Genomic DNA, 26215 nt, shown 5'->3' on the forward strand with positions numbered 1-26215 from the left:
ACAGGTTTTCTTCAAATTTATAATACATATGCAAGTATTAAATGACACTTTGAATAGTTATACTAGTATTTTGGTTTTTTCTTGATTGTTGAAAAATGTATTGTTTAATAAGTAGCAATATAAGATTAATAGTTGTGTCTTCTGCTGAAGCACCAAGTATAACTGTACATACATCAAACTCGAGTTCACCGGTATCCCAGAGCGTGCCTGGGAAGAAACAGAGAGGGTGCTGCAGGATCTCATTCATAGGAAATTTAGAACAGAGTATGTGATACCGTTTGAAAGAGTACACAGGGTTGGTAAAAGGAGTGAACTCAATGAGTACCCGAGGAATATTGCGGTGAAGTTCAGCTTCTTCAAAGACTGTGAATTTATCCCCACAAACGCCGCAAGGAGAATCAGCGGAACCAATATCTGGGTAAATGAACAATTCCCTACCGAAATTGAAGAGAGAAGGAAGAAGCTTTACCCAGTGATGCGTCAGGCAATGAAAGACAAAAAGAAGAGAATACATCTAGTCCGTGATGTTCTTTATATCGATGGAGAAAAATACATTCCACCCGTTGGATCCACTCCCGAGACAGTTACAGTCCAGCAAAACCCAGCGAACCGAGAAACGTCACGGAGAACTGACGAGCGTCAATCATTGAAAAGGCCACGTCAAGGGTCAACACCCCATCGTTCTAGGTAGGGGCGCGCAGGAGAACAGCTAACTCAAAATAACAGTACTTTAAATACGAACAATGTAAATAAGTTGACAATACTTTCTTTAAATTTGTGGGGTGTTAAAAATAGGCTACTATATAACGAAATCATTAATAAAGAAAAAATACATATGTATTTATCCCATCATATGAGTTATTCTGAGCTAAATATGATATGAATTGTGTTATAATTGCACCCATGGTCTTAAGGGCTAATTACTCATTATAAAACCTTGAAAAGTTTTTCAATTTTCTTCTAAAGTTATCATGACATTACGGCTTTGTAAGCAATATTTTGAATTTGATATTAAACCAAGGTAATCTCGAAATACCTTACCTTTACTGACGCCAAAAAACATCAAAACATTCCTTACAAGCACAAATACATTGCTGGGTCATACCAGTGTACAATATGCCCTTATCTATACTCATTACTAATATATTTTTTAAGTTCCTGTAAAAGATATGCACAGTATATTCTAGACTTGGGGAAAATCAGACATGGATCTTAATAAAACTCTTCAGAATGTTAATAACTTTAAAATTTAATTAATTTGATACTATTTCACTTTCACCTTCATATGGTGGTTTGTCTCGCCAATTTTTTGCCACATCAATAGCTTTCTGTAAATACGATCATTTTTTACCTGCGTTAAACTACTATTAGAAGTAATAGAAACGTTTCTTTACTATCAAAATGTATTCAATGGAGACCTTAACATTCTGATATACTCTAATACTAGTTTTGTTTCAAATTGTACTGCTCAAACCAGTGCACTTTCTTATCGCATTTCTATATCACATTCACCGGCAAATGATACACTACATATTGAACCTCAACATGTGCAGAGTCAATATGTTTCCAGTGCTCCTGCTAATTTCTATTCTGGAAGTGTTGCTCTGCCAGACTACCACCCCAGATGTTTCTTGCTTAAATCAACAGTTCTCGATTATTTTCGACCAAGTTGGCTTACAAGCAATCAACTACAGAAGTAGAATCAACGCTAGATTTTTTGATGTAAGTTTCTTGATGTCAAATAATCTCTCTGAAATTTTTATTATTTCTCAATTATAATGCATATATGTATTTCTAAATCGAGTTTATTAATTTTGATATCTTCTTTTATTACTTATCGTTTCCTGGTCAAAATCCTTTTCCCGTTTTCTATTTAATTATTCTTTGAACTAACTTCACCAGAGCAAAAAATTTCGATTTTCTTAAATATTACCACCTTAGATTGTCTGTTGTAAGTTAATTTCAAAGGATTGTTTATTACACCAAAGATGTTCGGTTTTTTTATCGGATTGACAAAATTGTTTTAGAATCTCTTATAACCCGTCTTAACCCTTTCAATTTTTTTTAATAACAGAGCTATGCATATGGAAATGATATACTTTTTAGGGCCGGTGTAAAGACGAATAATGACCCCCATAGAATATTTACCGTGAGTCTTTTTCGATGTCGACAAAGAAATCCCGATCATTATTCTAAGCGAAAAATGACCCTGGGCATTATTTGACGTCGGAAATGACCCGTTTGCCCATAGAAAAAGTTTCATCCCCCCAAAATTAAAGAGAATTGCAGAATCCATATAAAGAAATGACCTCCGCAGATATTAACGCCCTTATGGATTAAAGCTTAAATTTTTAAGAGGGCAAAAAATAAAAAAAAGGGACCTATTTGCCAAAATCGTCACCTGAGCTAAATGGTGAAGAAATGGATGATACTTTGATCTCTTTAAATAAAACAATTATTGCTATTTAAAGGTAATTCCACCGTCCTATAAAGCATTTTACAGATAAAATCTTCGTACAATAGTTTCCTTATGCATCGTCTACTTTATGTTTTTTTTCCGACAAGTATTAATGAATAAATTTCACTTAGGGAGTTCAGTGGTCAAAGAACCTCCAGTTATATGTTGTTTTATTACACCCTCTTTCTCTTTTCTGTGTATATTTTGTAGAGTGTTTGATATGAATATCAGAACATTTAATGTCATTTTGTAACGTTTTCTCCATACTTTAGCAAAATAGGAAAATTCATTGAGGACCATTCCTTTTTAACATGCATGTATACATTTCGCACAATTACCCGTTAAGTATCTAAATAATCCAGAGGTACTGGGAGCTATGAGCTCACTAGATGATAACCATCACCCACACCCACCTCTTATATGATTATAATGACAAAATATATGTTTTGCTTTGTGGCACCCGAAATAAATATCTGATCATGAAATGTTGGTTGTGTTAGAATGTGCACATGGGGAATTGACCAACACCATATGTTTTCATTTTCTCGATAAATTTATTCTTTATTAATAACAAACATAAAATTCATGAATGAAATATATAGAGATAATGAATAGTATGAAAGATAAAGGTAAAACAATATCAGACCACCAAAACACCAGAGGTGGGGTCGGCTGCCATGGAGGAATACTCATCCCCTGCCGACCGGCCACATCTGTTGTGTGCTTGTTATTATGATCAGGAAATAACGGTGTATTCAGTGTATATATAATAATAATAATAGATATAATATTAAAAATTAGTACGAAAAACGCCAGTTTGACTCAATGATAAATTGTGTTTGCTGACAATGTCATTGTATCAAAATGATGACTACAAAGGATACTCCTATTATTCTTATTTAATGTCAACAGTTTACCTGGTATAAGATATTGTTCATACGTAGAGCATGTTCTACTTAAATCATAAACTCCGTAAGCAGGTGATGAAGGTATATTGCTGCATAAGTAAGGGAGGTTGGCGATAGAAATGTAAAAGTCATCAGAGCTTGGTTGTTTTATTACCATTCATATCTTTTTCAAGTAAAATATCTAAGTATTAAACAAATGTCTCAAACTCTGTGGTATCTTTTAGCTTAAGCTCACAAGGATATATCGTATCGACGTAGGAATGGAAATTACCTTTGTTAATTGACAATAAGTCGTCTATAATCTAAATACCGAGTTGAAAGCCACAACATGTATTTTCTTAATATCATTCTGTTTCATAAGAATGCAAAAATAGGTCTTCTAGTATTGGGCGCAATTGGTACCCATGGGAATTCCAATAGATATTGGAAGACCAAGTCACCAAAAATAACACAGATATTGTCAATCAGAGACTTAAGAGTACTTGTATGTACAATCAGAATGTTTTTAACAAAATAATTTTGCAAATGACAAATGACAAGGTAAATAGGATTATGAATAAAGGTTTCAAAATGAGCTTTATACTTTGCGATAATGGTTGTTATTAGGTTTTAATTTATTTAAGTTTCATTTCTCCTCCATTGATTTCTGATTGTATAAAACGTTTTTTGCATGAACTGTTCCCAAAGATGAACGTGCATAAAACATGGAATCAAAATAAATTGAGTAGTTTCCGGATATGATATAACTTATAACTTGTACAAGTTTAAAGAAAAATAGCTTTATCTAATATTGGTTTTGAAAACATTTCTTACAAATGATACAGCATTTTTTTTTATCCTATTGCAATAGATCATCTGCATTATTATATAACACGATCCATGGCAAAGATGCGCTATATCAGCATGTTGCAAGTCCTTTCATGCCAGAATTCTTAGGCTTATAAATTTTTGGACAACGGCAACGTGTCGACGCAGGACTTCTAGCTTGCGAACATGCCCTTATACACACGAATTAATTTACATCGTTTGATCATTCTAAAAAATTAAATAAATAGAGGATATCTATATTATGTGATTTGATATTGGCTTTATCAAACTTGCTGAAATGGTGTATATATTCGCAAGGTTTGTTGAGCGAATATATGACCTTTCAACGAGTTGGATAAAGCTAATATCAAATCAAAGAATTATAGATGTTCTATTTATCTTATACGAACTCTGTTTTTTTTTTTAAAAAATTGAGACTTCCCCTGCAAAACTACATGAATTATTGCCAATTAAAATCGTTGATGTATATCTTGATGACGGAGAAGAAATAAAATCAAAATGTAGAATGTTTGCTATCTGCGTCTTTGAAAACATTATGTGACAATTGCTGGAGCTTAACATCAAACGAACTTCTGACTTAAAGGCGTAAGGACCATTGGATCGTGAAAAGTTCGATGGTAGTACAAAACTTGTTAGGCATTGCTACGGGTCTACTGGTAGATTCATTGTTGATCCAGGTTAAGTAACACCTACATGACAATGTAAACATACGTAGTATAATATAAAGATGTTAAAGGAATATTTTTACAACCACATAACTGCTTTGGCTTTCCTTTCTCCTAAAACGATGTAAAAAAAGGGTGGGGGTTGGGAGTCTGATCTCTCTTCAAGTAGCCAATACAGGATCATTGATAAAATAAGACAATTCTTGGACAGACACGTACGACTTTTTCTTGTTTTAAACGATATTATCGTTCTTTAGCATTCATTTTATTTGGGCAATCATTTTCACATACAAAAGTTTCAAAAAAAATAAAATATAAAAGCATCTTCTTATAGGTTTATCCAACGGAGTGTATCATCCACACGTATGACATAAAGATATGTATCATACACAGTACACGTGCTTTTTATTTTCTAAAGATTTGTTGTGAAAATTCTTTAAAATGCTAAAATGAAATACTTTAGGGCCGTTTGATGCTTTCAGATTACTAAAAAGGTTTTTTTTTCAAGGGGGGTCAATTATTTTATAAGAGTAACATATAAAATAATAAACACTGGAGCTTTTTTCTACAAAAAATGCTTTTCCTACTGAAGCGGGTCATACTCTGTAATTGAAAGATAACCCCCAGGTCATTTCTCGATGGGGGGGGGGGGTCATTATTCGTCTTTGTACAAGTACACACGGTAAGGCTTGCGTCGTAAGTCAGGGAGCTTGAAACATAATGAGCTGCTACTTTGATATCCTTATTTTGTTGCAAAATTGTATATAACTACATGTATTTCAATGACAAAAAGTAACGTTAATAAACTTCTGTATATTGTATTGTATTGTATAAGGAATTATCGGGTTTTATTGTTAAAAATCAACTCACCTCTCTTTTAAAATGTTCCTACCTTGCAAAGAGATGCCATGGCGAAAACAAGTAGAAACGCAAATATTTTCATGTAAAAGATGATTGAATGATTATATGGTTATGATTATGTATTAATCTCCCATTTGAAAATTTTTCACTCATAAAGAAACGTCAACATAACAGGGATGGGACAATTACTTTAAAAAGTAAAAGATTAAATAACAATTACTTTAACTTTTCTTCAATTAAATTACAAATTAAATTACAAGCTTTCTAAGACTTGTAATTAATTGAATTACAACTACATTACAAAATTAATTGAAACATTAAGAACAATTTTTTTTTCATTTCATTTTTTCTAAAAAAAAATTTTAATCCTAAACTTGTATATGATTATACAGAGCTGCATTCATTTGTATATATACCACCTGGTAAACTCATTAAAAATGATATTGGCATTGTGTGTCTTTGTCGTTTAATTAATAACTTAAATTTTAAATAATTAAGAAATATCCGCGATCAATTTGATTCAGTTTCTTCCTTGCAAAACTTGCAGTACACAATTGCATAGTTTATGATACGTGATTAAAAGGGGTATCTTAACAGAGTAAAATGAGTTGCAACTTTAACCCATAATTAATTAAAACATTTTTGAACCTGAACATCCTAATTATAACTTGCTATTTAAGTTGAACATCAGACATAATACTTGTACAGAACATTTTTTTTTTCAGATACAAAATCTATTCATAAAATATTTTTAAGATGTTAAAATAATCATCAAATTAATATTAATTTCTAAATTAACAAAGCATTTGAGCTTTGACTACCGTAAATCTGGAAATTTCTACGTCGATTTTTTTTTTTTGCGAATTGGGGTCAAAATGCTGTTGATTAATTTTTACGTTTCAAAATTTTGCGAATGACCATTTCTTTGTTTACATTTTCTTATTGATGATTTATTTTTAAGAAAAATATTTTTGTGAATTCAATGCACTCGCAAATTTCCTAAAAATTTATCTACAGCAAAAATTTCCAGATATACGATAATTATCCCCTTTAACATTGTCTTCTAATATATGGAATGAATACCTTCTTAGAAGAGTTTTGTTTTCATTGTAATTAATACTTGTGATATGCAGGCCAATTATTACTTCATTCAATTATGACTCACTCATTCCTTTTCTTTAATGCTGTACAAACAATAAATATTGAAATATAATAATTGGATGCTTCATAATGAATAAACAAAACAATGGTTGTTCATTTAAATGAATGCATATAAGAAAAATCATGATGATTAGAATGAAACTAGATTATTATTATCGATACAAGCATATACTTGTAAACATTAAAATTTATATAATTGATGGACTGAAGATATGTTTAACAATTAAATTTAAAATCAAAGTACTGAAAGTACTTATGGGAGTTGAACATTGTAATCTGAAAGATCTCATAGGAAGTATAGAAACAGTTTCATGCTTTCAGATTCAAGTCAGCTAGAACTGATTTGTTAGAGATACTACACGAAACATTAAAAATAATTTCTATTGCATTTGAATAGTCAGGATCATGGGACTGCTCTTAAATTAGCTGCAGAACTGTAGCTCTCCGAAAAAAAAATTTGACAGACCTGAGAGCTACAGTGCCATCCATTCAAAAACTGTATATTTATTGCGCACGAACAATTAAGTTTAGTTCTGGATTTATTCTTTCTACTTCTTACCTTAACGATTTGACCAAACCAAACAAACAACCCCTACCACCAAAAAAATAATTTTTCCAAACTCGAAAATACTATTTTGTGGGTAGGTTTCAAACTTCTTTCAGTACCATTTTATTACTCATACCCAAACACTACCCTTATATTTCTGAAGCATTTGAATCAAAACGCCCCCTACTCTTTTTAGAATGTGTACAAGATATTTGGTCACAAGAAACAAACAAACAAACAAACACTCTTTATATTCGATGTTACCATCCCCAGACACTATAGATTGTCATTTTTCTTCCTCTGATTCAAACAAGTATTTGCTATTCTCTTTTGGGTATGAATTTTCTTTTCGGACACAATAATTAATTTTTATAGAACTCCGTGCTTATCTATTATATCAAATGTATTTATCTTTATAACTTAATCATCAAGTTTTGTTATTCGATAATTTTAAATATCAATTTAAGTAAATTCTGTATAGAAGTAAGTATCTGAATACTTTACATTTTGTTTGTTTTACGTTCGATAATTTTTCAATCATATTGAGACACTACCACTTGTCGATGGAGCTAGCTACATGTAAGTCTACAAATTTTTACCTATAAACGGCACTTAAAACCATTGAGTAGTGAGGGATCGTTTTGTGCAAGCACATACTGCGACAAGGGATTTCGGTTTGTATGGTCTCATCAAAAGAGTTTATCTCCAAATGCATCCCACGGGATTCGAATCTGCGACGTAAGGATCAATTAACACCTTACTTTGAATCTCTACAGCAAACTATTTTAACAACTGCGCCACGCGAATGAGACTTAAAGTTTGTGATTTTGATTTGATTCAAATGTAATTAAAAATCAGACATAGTTTAACGAGCTACTACAAGAAAAAAAACAGTTGTTATCATGAGGAACGATTTTTCTCACAGATCGATCATTGGGATTATAATTCCATTGTGTCCGTGAATACGCAGGTATTCATTAATTTTAACTATTTTAATTATATAATAAAATCAAATGATACATTTTATAATGTAATACTGCAATGCAAGTACATACACATTTTTAAAGTTCAGATTTGGTGTTGTACACGTGACCAAATGATTGCTGATAAATTCATGAAATTAAGGATGCAAAATTAATGTCATTTGAAATTGTGAGATCGAATATCAACAAACTTTAATACTATTATTTTTCCCTTTACCAACGTATAAAAATGAGTTGCATGTCTCGCGTCTGACAAAAATTTTCCAGTCTAACAGATCATTTTACTTGTCAGAGCAAAAAATGGCTGACAGTGATATTTTCCGCAGTATTTTTTTTAAAAAAGAAACGTTGTTCTGTCTCTTTATTGCTGAAACAAATTGACAGAAGTTGGGTTAAACCTTAGCGTTCTTTTGATCTTACATCTTTGTTTACATCTCTATATTAAGACAATCGCATCATTTTTAAACCAGTTAGATAAGAGGCCTGTTCAGTAGAGCGAACGTTAGCGAACGTTCGCCAAAATTACTATTGGATGTTTAAGGAATTTCGGCGAGCGCTCGCGAACGTTCGCTCTGCTGAACAGGCCTCAGTTGTTGCTCCTTGGATGACATCGCACTTTTTGTAATGAAGCGTAGTGGAGTCAGCTGAGGATTGCCGAATGATAAATAACAGAAAACTGGGACTTTTTCATGCGGAAATCAAAATTTACGTGTCATTTCTCAAGAGAGATAACAAAAATATGCTATTCAAGTTAAGTTAAATAAAGCTCTATTTCATTTACTTTCAGATCATTTATGAAAATAGATTAATTCAGAAAAATGATATGGGCTATATTTATTGCGGAAGTTTCTTCGAGTTTATATAGACTGGCACGAGTTTGTATTGAATATCACAGGGGAGTAAATTGGCTGACACAGAAACACCACAACGGCCGCTATATAATTCATTGTAAAATTACTGCGCTAGAAACCGTGTGACGACTTAGGGAGTCTGAACATAGTTCAACTCCCAAAAAGCAAAATGAAAAGGTTGTGATGACCATATATCATGGATGTTCACTGTATAAAGTAATTGAATGTAAATGAAAAATGTTATTGAAATTACATGTATATTTTCAGTATAATTAATTCCAAGTAATTGAAAAAACGTACAAATTACAAATTGTTTTACAAATGTAATTATTTAGAGTCAATTACAATTATTATTTTTTTCAATAACCCCATTCAAGCACCAAACACCGGTGACATATACACATATACACACATACTTTTATCGTTGCAATTCCTGCCGGAAGCTTTATAATGCACTATTGATAGAGTGCCTGTTGGCCTGAAAGTTACGGGTCCTTCAAATGAGACATTAAAAACTTAGAACCTGTGTTACGGAAGTGTTTGTACGATATAGTACCCCTACTGCTCAATGGCCCTGAGTGTCGAGAAATTGTCAAAATATGGTATCGTCTGTATATGAAAGAAACAGGACGTAAAACAACAATCAATCTATCTACGAGTATTTGAAGAGTATTTATCATTGAAAGCAGGAATTGTTGTCAGTAATTATTATTGTTTTCTTAATCAGTTATTTAACCATCGTCTTTTTCTTTTTCACAGCAAATGATTTCTATGCAATATGATAACACAAACCAAAGGATAAGTTTAAAGTATTTTCGAAAGATTCCTTTTGGAGATGGACCGTGCATTTCCAAAAGGATAGAAGATAATCGAATGGTATGATTTTATAAGAAAAAAAAAACCTTCATCAAATTATTAATATATCTATCAGTAGGCAAGTCAATGCATCAGAAGTTAATTCTCTGAAGTATTTTTAATTTATATATGACAATATGAAAAATGTTTTTTTGAGCTAAGGAAACACTCCTTACCAAAAATATCACATTGAATTTGCATTTGGAGCTTCTAATAATTTTTCATTCCCAAGGAAAGTTTATCTGCTAAGAAATAAAATTACTATTACGTAGAGCAGCGTTAGTACGAGGGTTGTCCCGTAAAATCGTGGACAAGTTGTATTGTATAGTGTAAAAAATAAACATCACTGCGGTCTGAAATTTTCATTATTATTTAGTATATTTATATTTAAGTAATATACACAGCAAATTTTAGATAAATATATGCATAAAGAAACAAATTATGAGATTTTATACCATGTATTGTATCACCTTACGGCGCATGGATTATAACGTCAAAATGTCTAAAACAGCGTCACGTTTTATCTTTGCTGAAAATGAAGTTGGATGAGTCAGACTTAAATTTAGGAATTTCATTGATACACATTCTTTGGTCTCCCTAAATAGTCGAAGAACCAATTGGCACCCGCTTGCGATCTTAAGTTACGGACAATATTCTCACCATCATTCAACTAATCTCAAATCAGCGGTCTACTGTGACGGCGCCATTTGCTATTACATTAGGAGATTGTCCGTATGTTTTGTACTCCGAAGGGACTCGATCAAAAAAGAATTCGCTTAGAAAACTCCTATTTCACTTTCTCTGTATACTTAAGATATTGTGAAATTTTTATTATCTTTTTTCTTCTTTTGTCATTGCAAGTCTCTAGGGGTGTCATAACAACATCGAATTTAAACGGAACTGCTCTCCGGTGCGCCGTAACGTCATAAAACGTCGCAATTTTTCGTGTATTGTGTTTCCACTTTCCCATTTCAAATGCTCGAGAAACTGCCAAAAATTAACCAAATGCCTTAATTTTTTTTTTTACAATTTTACAAAATTGATTGTGGAATTAAATTAGGATAATTGTAATCCAAATTTTATGTACTTAAAACTTTTATTTGAATTCAAACTTGTGTATTCTTTAATAAAATCTTGGGTTTTTTTGTCCGTGCGCCGTAGGACAATACTCTGTGTGCATTCAACCATAATAAAATCTTTTTTTTTTGCCTATATTTTATCAGAACAACTATCATGCACTTAAATATGACAAATAAACATTTACTGAGATTTTCAGCTTAGTGCGCCCATAACTTTTCGAGAAAAACGCTTTGTCCATGATTTTACGGGACAACCCTAGTAGTTACATGTGTATAAAAAGAAAATTCATGTATATAACAAGATAATGAAGCAACTTTGTTACAGGGCCAGAGCTTCCAATTTATGAACAGTTCTTGCATGACAACAACAACAACCCAGAAAACTATCCTGACCAATCCATGCATTTTCCGTGAAATCCTAACACGTAGTAAGTACACCATTTTCGTGTTAATTGATCTCAATATCCGGAGCATTTCTTATACGTGCATTTTTTAAAGAAAGTTTCGGAACATTGTTTTAAACAATATCTGTCTGACTTCACGTGCTACACACTTTCTTTCTCAAACTTCCCCAAACTCATTTTATATTTTACACAGTAGCCTTATCATATTGTGGGAGTTAAGTGTATTTAGAGAGATGTGTAATAAAGTGTTATTTTCAAGTGGAGGTCTAAAATGACCAATGTTCACAAGGGACCTCGGTTTTCAAGGTCTCATCAGAAGGATCCGCAATTTTCACATCAAAGTGCTACCTATTTTTATCGACTTATATCAGTCGCAAACGTGATTCAATCTCACAGTCTCCCGATCAAGTAGCGAGCCCTCTACCGTAGACATAGAGCACAAAGTTTGCCTATCTGAGATTTTTACTCTTAAACTGCATCTGATATCAGTGTATAAAATCTATAAATATGGTAGATAGGCAAGCGTGTGCTCTATGTTCTCCGAAAGAAAATGTGCTGTAAAATTGATGAAAATTTGCATAAAAATGAGAAATGACGAAAATGACCTATTTCCTGACCTCACCGTGGCCCTTGTATATTCTAAATCTTAAAACCAATACTCATTTTGTGGCAGGGGTGACAACAGGGTTTTATCGATAAACGGTTGGATAATTCTGATAGACACCAAAAATTGGGGGCCGAATACGGCTCTTACCCTATCTTGTCCTTTAAGTGTAGGTACTGTACAAGAATAAAATATGAATTAGGCATTCAAATAAATTCAGAAACTATATACTGTGAACTATGTTTATAGTCGTGAAATTTGCTTTTGCTATTTTAACTGTTTAAATTCCTACACAAGTCGTAGATTGTGTAAACTATGCATGTTTTAACCACTCAATCTACGTAAATATGATATCTGTCGAATAGTTTCGAAGTGTTTGAGAAAACTAGACGTTTATGCTAGCCGGACAAAGCGGTTCCTGCAATATTATCCTTACCTATCTTCTTTAACTGGAAACGAGGATTTGATAGATTCAGTGTGCTTATTGGTGTTGGTTTCTGATTAACTGACCTTGGCATTTTCAATGTGCATAGGTACAGGTATGGTCACTTCCCTGGGGTGTTATAAAGATACCATTGCATATTGCAAAATGCTACCAACCAATATGGTTGCAGGCTTCAGCTAACCTATTGTAAAATAATGATGATAAAAATAGTCTCATTATTCTAAAGTGAGCCAAAAAACTGGTACTGAAAGAAGTTTATATTGAGAAAAAGATAGCATCTACCTCATCCCCCGCCCCACAAAATAAGGGAAGGAGGGGAGGGGGTATTGATGAAAATTTGTTGTAGTGTTTTGTCAAATACTGAGCCTTTGACCTTGCTCTTAGCCGAAGTTCAAAACTTGTAATACTTACCCAATGGGGCACTGACAATATGCAAAGTCTACTTTGTGTGTGCTACCAATTTTTGCCATGCAAAGATAAACCTGATACCTCTGCTTTTTCATAGATGTCATGCTAAGGCTTTGACATAGACTGTTGTGTCATCTATCTTGAACACAATGTAACAGTGTAAATACAATGACATAATCATTAATTCTATATTTGTTGTAGTTGAACATTATACATATATAATATATGATTGAAATAAAACGGACACAACTCACTTAATAAATCTGAATGAAACAGTATTACTCACATTGGCAATACTTAATTCTTGGATGTCCCCAGAATAAAAATGTTTCAGAGACTTGTCCAGTCCTTAAACGTTTTGAACACTCTCTCTGACTTCCCCGCCTTGTCCTTGAGATAATAAACTCATATAAACAGGAAAAAGAAAAGACAAATGGTTTCATATTAGCTAATGGACCTTTTAGCTAATAAAAAAAATTGTTCAGAGAAAGAAAATACTTTAACTGTGAGATACAGGGTATTTGTGCAAAGGCTGCATGCAGGAATATCGTGAATCAGATAATCTTTTTCTTACTATCAATGCCCAGATCAATAGCTATTGTTTTCACAATGCTTATTTTTCGTTCTATTTAAATTCTCTCTCGTCGCCATACTAGTTCGACACGCATAGTAACTAATGCAAAGAGGGGGGGGGGGGGTTTGATAAGGCTGTTTTGCCGCCCCTCAAGAAATGTTATGAAATTGTGATATGTTGTAGATAAATGTCTTATCTTCCTAAAAATATGAAAATAACTTATACTGCACATTTTCTGGTCACGTGATAATTAAAAGCTTAAGTATACCCACTTCTCTACATTTAAGGAGTAGGCATTTTTAAAACGGGATACTGGACTTTTTGTCAACGTCAAATCATAAATGAAATGTGATAAATGTGAATAAAGACATTGAATAACCAATTTCAATATTTATTTTTACAGAAAATTAATAACATTTATTCTATATGAATGTTTTTTAAGGTGCAAGATTTGTCTCGAGTTTTAATTGTAACTCTTCTTTAAAAGAGGATGAATTTGACTTATAAAACATATATATACAGTATAGACAGAAACTTTTACAAGAGGAATTTACTTACAGTTTAAAGTTGAACATGATAATCAATTTATAACAGTTTTCCTGTACATAGGTAAGCAAATGTTAAAATAAATAGACATGAGATAGATCAACTATGGCTGTAATTTACAGGTGTTTAAACTGTTTGCAATACATTTTCATCAACTAAAGTTTAAGCGCAAAATTTATTGCAAAATTATACAGTTAAAATAATTAAATTTGAGTTTAAACCATGCCGTAAACAAAAAAAGGATTTTGGTACGATTTAAGAAACGAAAGTTTATATTTATATTATTTTAAAAGTATATTCAAAAGAATCCTATTGCTATGCTCATTGTATTTTAATATATCAATAATATGAAACACAGTCAATATATTTTATCAGGAAAGCAATTATTAGTCCCCTACCGGTGAAACCAGAGGGGACTACAAGTATAGTTTCCTTATCGTCTGTCCATATGTCTAGCTGTCCGTCCCTCTGTCTATCAGTCTGTCCCATTTGGTATTCCACACTTTTCTCTATAAACGCTTGTTCGCAGATTTTAATTTATTAAGCTTATTTTTGGTACTGAGTGTATTCTGCTGAATTAGAGATCGAGTTTGAATTGATTTTTGACGGATTTTTGATTTTTTAACGGGGGGGGGGGTCCAATTTTTATTCGAAATGCTTGTAAATATTGTAAGTTTTGGTAAATGAGTTAATATCGATAAGTGATAGATCATATTTGTATTTTGTTTCGCTTCATTTTTTGGGGGGGGGGGGGGTGGGGAATCATGGAATTTACATGGTTTTTTGAAAGTTAAAACCAGGTTATACTTGCAGGTAGAAAACTATAATTGGTAATGCAAATACTCATTCAAATTAATAGCCTAAAGATAAAAAAAAAACACTAAAATATATTGAAGTCGACTTCAACTTAAAGATGTACATTATGTTCTCAACAACTGAAACTAAACAAGACTATGTTCTTCTTGCTTCCCACTCTTTATGCTTCGCAAAGTCTAGTTACATTTATAAGACCTCATTGATTGAGTGCGCAGCACAGTTAATGTTACAGTAAGGAGGCGGGACCTAATTTGTACGGGAAATGTTTATTATGACGTCACGCAAAATAGTAGGTCTTCAAAATATTACAAAATGAAATTAATTGCTATTTCAAACAGCTGGAGAGCTGTATACTACATACAAACTTATTATTACATGCAGTTTTGTCGTTTGTTAAATCCCATACAACCGTATATAAACGATGCATCGATCGCAATGCACTTGTCAATATGACGTCATCTCGCAAAAATGACGCAGTTTTTACACAGTGAGAAGCTGATCAAGTCACATTTTATACAATGAAAAATCTCTTTTATTCTCAAATAAAATATTATTTGCAGTAAAATAAAAAGCCATTAACTTGGATGCGATGTCTATTTTAGTATTTTATTTTTCAACTGTACGTGCATTCTCCAGACAAGCGATACTGTCGTGTGTTTGTATGCAGATTCATTGAAAAAGTAATGGAAGGGCCCTAATAAATCGATTTATTGCAAGGGCATACCCTCGATGTATCTTGTTAAAATCTAACACATAAACTCAAGAAGCATTAAGATATTTGAAAAGTGCTGCGAACCTCTTCAAATCTTGCAAATAAATTAATTATAGCTATATTTAATGTAGTTGACCAGCAAAATATTGAACCTGCCGTCCAACAAATTAAATTTTACTAATTAAAAAAGGGAATCTATTTAGGTTCGCAGCACTTTTCACAAACTATATATAGTGTTGAAAAGGATTATAAAATAAACTAAGATTTTTAACTTGGTTATGCCCTTGCAATATTGAAATTTATAGATGACCTCTAAACTGCAAATATAATGGCCAAAGTCATGTGACGTCGACATCATAAGACAAGTCTAAATAAAAAAAAAACTAAATGTCCCCAACATGTAGATTTAAACCACATTTCATTTTTTTTATATCAGTGAATTCCTAAAAAAGATTTGCCCATCCTAATAAAGTATGTAATACTATCTTTTATCTTAAAAAATCGCCGATATTTCCATTTGTAACCTTAACTGTGCTGCGTGTTAGTCCAGATCGCAGTTCAAAATACATTTATAAATGCCAAAGATAAGTGTTAAATCCCAAATCCTGCAGAAACCTATAAATCAAAATCTAGTCTTTAAAAAATTTACGTTCCCTTCATAAATACCAACCACACGGAAAAACATAACGAACATTCTCTAGCAGATTAGAGCAAGGGTTTCTATTCGAAAAAAGGTTAATATGATAATTTTTCTGATATATGTTTGATACAGAATGTAAAGAAATGGAATTGTTTTCACTTCTTCAGTTCAATCAGTCAGAAAATACAAGTAAGATCCGGCATCTGGACCATTTCTGGTAATGTGCACCCCTAAATGTATCATTCATGTATCTAAATGGTGCATATTTGATCAACTTTTTACTCTGAGCATTCATCAATGTAAGTCAGACTCGGCATCCAAAACAAATCTGGTGCTGTGCATCCAAAGATGCATCATGAAGCATGTCTAGTCATCAAGTACTTATACTGTAGCGGAATTGCTAAAAAAAACTTTAGCTTACTTTAAAAAACATTTACCTCGACACATGTTAGCTTAAGATACAGCATCTGAAACCCGACAGGTGACAAGGAATTACTGGATCAGGGGACTAGAAGATATAAAAAATATCTGCTTGAAAAATATTTAACTGGGAACGCCAATGACCGATGGTATTTAGAAAACTCACCCTATACTAGTCCGTGTAATTGAACTAAAAATGTGACGTTATAACGTTATAAATGCTGGCGACGAAAAATTAAGTATGGAAATAAAGACAGTATCCGAAAATGTATTCTATTGTCAATATTATCGAAAATTATCTTTGATTAAAAAAAAGTCCTACTTTTGGCTTTCTATTTTATCCCGGTGTATGATCAAGTAACCAGCAGGTTCTAATTTTAGGTTACAAATTTTAGACAATTTTCAATTTTTGGATATGAAGTGCACACGCGACACTCATCATATTATAAAATATTAGTGCGCAAGGTTTATCTAATACATGTGCAAAACTAGGTGAGTGTCCCTCATGCACTTCATATTCTAAATATCCATTTATAAATGCCACCCTCTTATATTTTCCCATAGGCCTCATGTTAAAGCATTTGCGGGTATATCTAAGTTTGTGTCAGCTACGGTGTGAATTTATCTCATATTAACTTTTGAAATATTAATAACAAAAATTTAGACGATCATCTTGAATTCTAAACTAATTTTGAAAAAATAAGTTGAAATTCATTATGAAAATAAGTGGGCCGATAAACGGCCTTATCGAAACTCCCCCTTTGGCAACAATAAACAGGAAGTTCGATTAAAGTTTGGAAAAATATCAAAAAGATTTTTTAAAAAAAATATTTACATAGCTATATTTATTAACACAAAATTATAGATTTATATGAAACAAGCTTTTCTACATTTTCATCGCAGTTTCCTTCACGCTTGTATCCACTCGAAAGTAGTTATGCTCATATCTACATACATTTTTTTGTTTTATTGGGGTTTATCGATGAACTACATGGTGACACAAATATTTTGACTTGTATTTATTGTATCTGTATTATTGATTTTGAAAGAGTTCCAAAACTTACCTTAAACCCACTTTTATTTTGAAACAGCAAATGTTAGCTTTGTTTGATCAGCGAGACTTGGATCACCAACCAACCATATTTTGAAACAGCAAATGTTAGCTTTGTTTGATCAGCGAGACTTGGATCACCAACCAACCATATGACGGTCAATATTATCAAATTACATAATGAGCATCTTTTCAATGGTATAGCTGTTTTTTCTTCGAACGAAACCTTCATTCCCATATTCATTGCGATAAAAGATTTCGGTCATGGTAAGTGGAGCTTATTAATAAAAGAGATACTAATTAATATATTGTATTTATTTTGTCGGAGAAAAATATTTGGGATCAAAATGTACCTTTTTTTACACAAATTATGATGAATTAAGTAAATATTGTAAATGTTGAGATTCAACTTCAAAACATTAGGATAGGTAATATTCAGAATCTAATCTTTTAGGTAAATTGTCTTCATTAAAATGATTTGATTTTTTGTTGTTTAACAGTGTACTTTTTCGAAATTTTTACTATGAATGTGTATAAACTACAACATTTAAAAAAAAAAATTCATGTATATAGAACTGAAAAGAATATTAAAGACTTTAATGAAATATCAATTTTTTCAATACGATAAAAAACAACTTGTATTATATCAATAGCAGTTCACCAAATGACCATGCTCTTTTTCAACTACACTGTTGGATTGGTTGATCCCTCTGACTTCATATTCAATAGATCGACGTGAAATCCAGGCATACCCATTCAATGGTTCATGTATCCTTGCTACGAAAAAAACGCCTTTGGTCTGTATATTCCAACAAAAACAAATTAAAAATTCTGCTTAAATATCAGAGTTCTCCATCTTTTAAAATTTAACAGTGGCACAAGGCGTATACAAAAAATTAACATTCAGGGTCTTTTTACGACCAATTTCTCAATATTACGAGAAAACAGACTGAAATAACCATAACTCTCAATCACAAGTATTAAATGCAAATTTTATTCAATATAAGTTGTTTAATTAATTAGATAAAATGCAACTGCAATTGATTATGGGAATAGATTTTCACAAAGTTCAAAAGAATGTTTCCACTAAATATTCAGTTAGTATTTGTGAATCATCCCACCACCAATAATACCAACCTACAAACTTACATATAAATAAATAATGCTAAGCTAAAAGAAGGTGAGAATATGTGTACCAGTAATAATTAATTATAAGTATTAAACCTGTTTTTATAACAATTATTTTGTTTACATTATTTAAATCACACATTCAATGTCAGGACAGGGTAATTTATATCATAACAATAATTACACGAAAAGAAGGTTGTACAACGTTTTTTGTGTATTTGCACTCTTCGACGGAGATGCAAGCTTCTGAAGATAAAATTAAACATAGATGCTGGCCTCTAGGGTGACCTTTTAACCTGAACGATTCCTGGAATATACAATTCGTTACAACGCGGTTATTTACTTGTTTATCGGAAGATGTATTTGGTTAGGAGGAAGAAGCAACCAATGAGATTGGAGTGACCAGAGTTCATGTGTTTGGAAAAATTATCTACAACAAATAATATCTAAAGATTATGCAAAAGATTGGAAATTATTTTAAAAGTGCAAATTTAAAGACTATTCAAGGTCTGGATAATAGTAAATATATACATTTGTGGTATCTCTCCATTATATAATCATACAGAGAGAAAATATCTTCAATTCTGTATGAAATTTGTCAGAGGTCAGAGGTCAATACGTGACCTAATCACACGGCGCAATAATATCTATGGTACATAAATCATAAAATGACCTGCTCTACTTGCTTTTCATGTATAAAAATGAACAAAATAAGCAAGTAAAATGATAATTATTTTATTTAAAATGTAAACAAGTATTTTTTCATACAGTTTTTGGGCTATCGATTCAACCTGTGTACATAGAAAAAACTAGGAGCCTAACGAGTAACGTGTGTTTACATTTTTCTTCACTTTTGTCAGCTTCACAGTCTTTAACGTTCATCCTTATTTTTTGTAGACCTTTGGTTAAATTTTCATGATAACCTTTTATTTTGTCTTTAGATTTTACTCACGATAAATGTGTTAATCTGTTGAAAAATATCATTGCATATCATTCCATGAACAGCTGCCAAACACCTCGGCGTTTTCGTAGTTCAGTGTAAAGCTGTCGCCAGTGTCTCCGTGTTTATCAGTGTTTTACGATAAGTATGCCTTTAGTTATTGAAACCGTAGAATGTTTTTGATCAAATTAAAAATAAACTGGCTCGGACAAGTGTCTCAATCCATCGGATCCATCCATTCCTTTCCGGCGACCGAAATTCCTCCAACTTTTTATTTTCAAACTTCGGACGTGTTTCTTGTGTCTTTTCAGCATCGATTATCATTTTTCACGAATAAAAATATTCCCAGACAACAATCTGTTCACTATAACTGATCACAAGTAGCCTTTCACAAAATATTCCCTTCGAAATAGATTCCTTAGCCTGTTGCATTCGAAGCGTAACCGCCATGCAAGCCGATTTACACCTTGTGTCATTTTCAAAATCTACGACGGACGGTTAGTGCAATAATTTAAATTCGAAAATTTTCAAATTGTCTCTCTCAAATGTATATATAAGTAATAAATAACAAGTTTATAAACTTGTTATTTATTTCTTTATTAAAATTCAAATCAAAATTTAAAGTAATTATTGCAAATTTCGAAGGAGTTACATCTTCAAACGTAAACCTAGTATGAAATGAACGGCCGGGATTGACAGGATCTCAGTGGAAAGCAGAAATTTGACTGTTTTGGGTGCATTTCATACAGGTGAGATAAATTTCGAGACTTGCGCGGTTTTTGTCAAATTATCAATGCTTAATTTATTTACAGGTTACAATCTTTTATATCATAACTAGTAATGTTTAGTATAATGTGTAGTCTATTGTAAGAAATTATTTATTGTAATCATAATGATTACAAATAGATTTTTTAATTTAATAAAGAGTGATAAGCTGAATCTTGACTGTCTTGGTTGCATTTCATACAGGTTGGGTAACATCGCCACTCCCCAACACATGTTGACCACTCAGGTCGGGAATGTTCCTTTGGAAATAAAGTGACAATACTTAAGTAAATAATTGAATAGCGAAACTGAGTCAGCGGAATTGACTCATCCAGGTACCTCCACAAGTTCCAGTTAACGAGTTCAATCTGATTACAGAAAGCGAACTATTAAATTCATTTTAATTTTTATGAAATTTCACACAATCAATCGATAACTACGACAAGGTGAGCCACTCATTTTTTAACAAGTCCCAAGCATACGGCCTATCGTTTGGACTCTGTTTAAATCAAAAGCTTAAATTTTTTTGCATGATTCAAACACTCCCTCGGGGAGAATGTAATTGGGTTCTTTTTCTGTTCCGTTTTTTTTTTAAATATTTCCGCATTGGGTGGGCATCCATGCCATGGTTGTTGTCCTGTTAGCATTTCTACTATCGGGTATTCGAAGCTCCTTATTGAATACAAAGAATCTTTCTGAATGGGGACGAAGTGTTAAACACAATATGAATGAATTTGGTTACAATATTAAATTATTTAGAATTACTCATACCAGATATCAGTTCTCTTTCGATGCCCCTCATTCTTTATGATTTCTGGTGATTGCCAATGCGGGGTTCCCATATATGAATGCAGTTTGCCACTTGAAATATCTTCGATGATATAATAATGGCAGTGTCGACGTTTGACACACAAAAATCAGCTAATTTCAGACCTTCTTCTCCGCATAGAATAATCGAAGCACAAATTAAAAATGAATTAAATGAAATGGTAAGAATTTTCTGTAAGAGTAATTCTTATTATTGAAAATAGGATTTTGCTGTTTAAAATGTAATTTTCTATCATAGCGTAAAAAAGAAAATGTGTAGTTTGTTAATTTTATTTGTAGATCGATGTGTACAATACTGTAATATATTGACGATACTGCAGTATCATACAAAACTCAAAATGCTTTGTCTTTCAATTAAAATATAAAATCACGGATAAAGTCCACAATCAAATCCAACCGAAATAAAATCTGAAATTAAAACAAATGCTTTCAGATAATTCAAACACTATGAGATTTCTAAAATATTTGAGTATATAGTGTTAGCTAACATATTTATTATTCGTGTGTTAATATTCGCATTATGGACTAAATAATGGACCTGTAAACAGGAAGAATTGACACTTCATACAAATACTATATAACGGTTAAAAATGTCAACCATTAATACAATAACTATTAATCTTAATGACGTTTGTATCATTAAGTAGTTTTGTATATGGTCTTTTGGTCTTAAATACTGTTCGTTATCTCCATATGTTTCATTGATATATATTTCTTTACGTATATGTACCTAATACCGCACCATGGGTTCTACTTTTCACGATTCTTCCTTCAGGGATGTTCGATAAGGCATTGACGTATAACTGCTCAGTATAACATGGAGATAAAAGAGGTGAAAACAAAACAAAGTTTTAAGAAAGCTGTAAAATCTTATTTATCTACAAATACTAGTGTTACTACATAAAAAGCTTGTCTAATTTTATTGTTTATTTATTATTTTAGTATCATAAGCATTTTGTGATAACTACCAAGACAAAACATGCTACTGTAAACATGTCATTTTTCAAAGCATTATGCTATACTCATAAAAGTACCTGCCTAAATTCCAATGTTTATGTAATTTTGTTATTTTTTGTTTACTAACATGGCTGTTATTTGAGGACCCCATTGGAAATAAGCTTTTTAATAAGGCTTTTATGGGCTATCCTTAGGTAATATTTATCAACTGTATGTCATGCAATGTATTTAATAATAATTACATATATATGTTAAATTGATCTTTCTTAATTAGCATAGTGCTGAGATAATGTGTGTGTATTTCTTTTTTCTAGTAGTATGCTAGTCTTTAATGTTTTAATTTGTTAATCATGATATTCTGTGATATTTTTACCTGAATAAAATGAAATGAAATGAAAAAACAGTTTTCACTCTCACACTTAATATTCAGTTTTGCATCATCCTATAAATGCTCAGTAAAGCATTATAACACCACCACAGAAATGCTCAATATAGCATTAACATGATTAGCATAACCTAGAAATCCTAAGAGTAGCATTAAAACAACACTCTATAACAAGTTAAATTCTTAGCTGAGTTATTAGAAAAATTATTTTTTTCTTTTAATTGGAATCAGTTTGTGTAAATAGAAAATGAGAATGCAGAATGTTTTGGAAGTAAATGTGATTAAGTAGCAAATCTTTTGACTGATCGAGTATTTTTCACTCATATACAGGCGTTCCGTGGGGATCTGTGTTAGAATAGGTCCTCAGTACCCCCTTGCTTGTCGTAAACGGTGACTAAAAGGGGCGGTTAATCGGATGAGAACATATAAACCGAGGCCCAGTATCACAGCAGATGTGACACGATAAAGATCCCTCCCTGCTCAAAGGCTGTAAGTGCCGAGCATAGGCCTAAATTTGCAGCCCTTCACCAGCAATGGTGACGTCTCCATTTCAGTGAAATATTCTGGTGAGGGCCGTTAAACAGTAAACAATCAATCAATCATCTAGAGGCGTCATCATATATCAGTGAAAGGTTTGAATTAGACGATCACTTGGCACTCAGGAACATTGAGCAGTAAGTGTTCTCTATTGTGCCAACACGTACCACGAGGTTTCGAATTTCAACGTCTCATCAGAAGGATTTTCAATTCAAACAGTTGGAACAGGAACAGTTCGACTTAGATCAATGGCGGATATGATTCGAACTCCGACCTCCTTATCACGAAGAGAGCGCTCTACTGATTGAGCTTATGTGACGGCAGAATGATTTGAGATTTAAACAATATGATATTAAATGATGAGCTGTGAGGCATAATGTTTTGAAATTTAAACAATATGACATTAAATAATGAAATATGCACATATTGGCTTACGTGCTGTTGAGCTTAATTAAAACTTGAACATAAGATTTAACATGATGATACAAATATTTTGATTTGCTTCAACTTCATCTATATCATGGATTTAGGCAGACTTCAAGACCTATCTTAAACCCATTTTCATTTTGAAAATGTTAGCTTTGTTGGGCCTGCGAGACTTGGATCACCAACCAACCATATCACCGTCAATACTTTTAAATCTACTGATGTAATCAAGGGTATATCTGATTTTTCTTCGAATGAAACTTTCATTTCCATTTTGATTGTGACTGAAGATATCAGCTTTAGTAAGAATAGCTTTGTAAAAACAGTGGTAAGATATTGCATTTATTTCGACGGAGAAAAATATTTGGGAAAATAATGTACCTTTTCCGTTCCACAAGTTATGATTATTTTAAATAAATATACTGTAAATGTTGAAATTCCTCGGGACAGTTAACCCTCAGAATTTATTATTCTATTGGCATTTAAACATGTAACAATCGGTAAATTGTCATCATTAAAATGACTTTTTCGAAGGTTTCATTTTTAACATCTACAGACTATCACATTATTTTGTTTTAAAAGAGATGTACGATGGTAGTTCGAAACGTCCGTGTATTTTTGTCATAACTATGTTATTTGACGTCATATGTTAGTCAAATTTGGAAGAAATATTTTAAAAACAAATCCAAATAATTTGTATTATTTTTTTCATAAACATCATGATTTATTTACAACAAATACAGATTTTAAAAGCGCAAAATTCGGATCGCAGAGTAGGTCAAAATTTAGTAAGTTACAAACAATACACTTAATTATATCATTCATGAAATTCTCTGTAAAATGGAGCAAAAATGAAAAACAACATAAAACAATCAAATTAAGATTTCTTACATCGATTTATATTCCTAATTATGGCTTAATAGTTTGCTTTGTCGAAAAGAAATCAACTAGAGAAGGTAGGTAGTGATCATTGAAAATGACAAAAACGATGATGTTTAAAAACGTCAAGGTGCAGCAGATAACCATGCAATTGTGTGCTTTACTCAGGAAAAATCCTTTAAAAAATCTCAAAATGTTGAAAAAAAATAAATATGTCATATGCAAGTTTTGCATGTATGTAAAAATAGTACAAGCAGTATTTAAATGACAGAACTCTTTATCGGATGAGGATAATCTGTGAAGAAACTCTAACTGTTAAAATCCTAACAAAAACTTTAAAAAGTTGGAACGTCAAGGAAAGGCATAGGCGCTTCATATTTGCTTACCCTTTGAAAGCAGAATTAAGTTATAAAAGAAAACAAAATCTTGTCAAAGGAACGTGAGCAGTTCTTATAAAAATAAATGTCATGTATTAGAAAAATAAATTTCATGAGTGGACATTGGAATAAACCGTTTGAAATATATTGAGATAGTATTTTTTTTTTTTTTTTTTTTTAGAAATTCTTGACGCTATGCTTTGACATAACCTTGCCGTTAATTAGTGTGCGGGTACAAAACATGTTGATTTTAAAATGAAATAATTTAATTTTGTTTAAATTCTCGCCTCTCATTGGTTGATTTCCAAAAAGGAACGCAGAACATTTTGTATAATCTGGTTTGGTATGGGGACACACCCCCTTGACGACCAGCTTAATCATCTTATCCATGCAATCCCCTAATTTCCAGTCCTCGGAATCCATGGAAAATTCAAGATTTAATAATTGTATCTTTAACTTCAAACACTTACTCGATCTTACCTCGTGTAAACACACAACATGGCTGCTAGATCTATGTATCAGTTATTATCTCCCCTCGCTTCGCATCACTTCCGTTACTAAGGTTGTATTATTGCGCGGTAAATTTGAACTCGTAAAAAACAACACAATTTTACATCAAAAATTGTTTAATTATTTTAAAATTAAATTATAAGGAATGACTCTGATTCTTGGCCAAATTATCCAGTATAATCTGGTTCGGGGCAGTTTACGCTTTTTTATAATCCGCTTCGCGGATTATAAAGCGTAAATTGACCTAAACCAGATTATACTCGATAATTTGGCCAAGAATTAGAGTCATTCTTTAAGTAGATTGATTTCTGTGAAATGGAATAGAATGAACCTTTACACATCAACAAAACAAATATTTTAATTTACAAGAAGATTGATATCGTCCACGAACTTTACGAACAACCCTCATTGGAACTGAGAAGAATATTAAAAGACTTTAATGAAACATCAATTTTTCAATACCATAGAGAAAACAACTTGTACTATGAATTGCAATCCACCAAATGACCGTGATATTGTTCAACTACACTGTTGGATTGAGTGATGCCACTGACTTCACATTCAATAGATCGAAGTGTCATCCAGAGTACTTTCCAGAGTATATGTACCCAACTACTTATTGAGTTGACAAAAAACTTTTTGGTTTATTTTTTGCAACAGTAATTTT

The 26215-nt window shown here is 32.0% G+C and overlaps 1 protein-coding gene across 3 annotated transcripts; it reads left to right on the plus strand.

Moving 5' to 3' along the window:
* Positions 1-1503: 1503 nt before the first annotated feature.
* LOC134257549 (uncharacterized) lies at positions 1504-18646 on the plus strand. 3 transcript variants are annotated; one of them, XR_009989942.1, is made up of 5 exons: positions 1504-1722; positions 10022-10138; positions 11522-11624; positions 17919-18083; positions 18470-18646. XR_009989942.1 is itself a non-coding variant. In XM_062740150.1 (4 exons), exons 1-4 carry the CDS (start codon positions 1519-1521, stop codon positions 17874-17876), a joined length of 444 nt encoding a protein of 147 aa, XP_062596134.1. In that variant the 5' UTR covers positions 1504-1518; the 3' UTR covers positions 17877-17906. The 3 variants fall into 3 exon arrangements, 1 of the variants encoding a protein (XP_062596134.1); XR_009989943.1 differs by having other exon boundaries at positions 18473-18646; XM_062740150.1 differs by lacking the exons at positions 17919-18083; positions 18470-18646 and adding an exon at positions 17857-17906.
* Positions 18647-26215: the final 7569 nt, after the last annotated feature.

The sequence above is a fragment of the Saccostrea cucullata genome, unplaced genomic scaffold (assembly GCF_032062105.1).
Source record: "Saccostrea cucullata isolate Sc308-1 unplaced genomic scaffold, CSIRO_AGI_Scuc_v1 ctg1268, whole genome shotgun sequence".
Taxonomy (NCBI): Eukaryota; Metazoa; Mollusca; class Bivalvia; order Ostreida; family Ostreidae; genus Saccostrea; species Saccostrea cuccullata.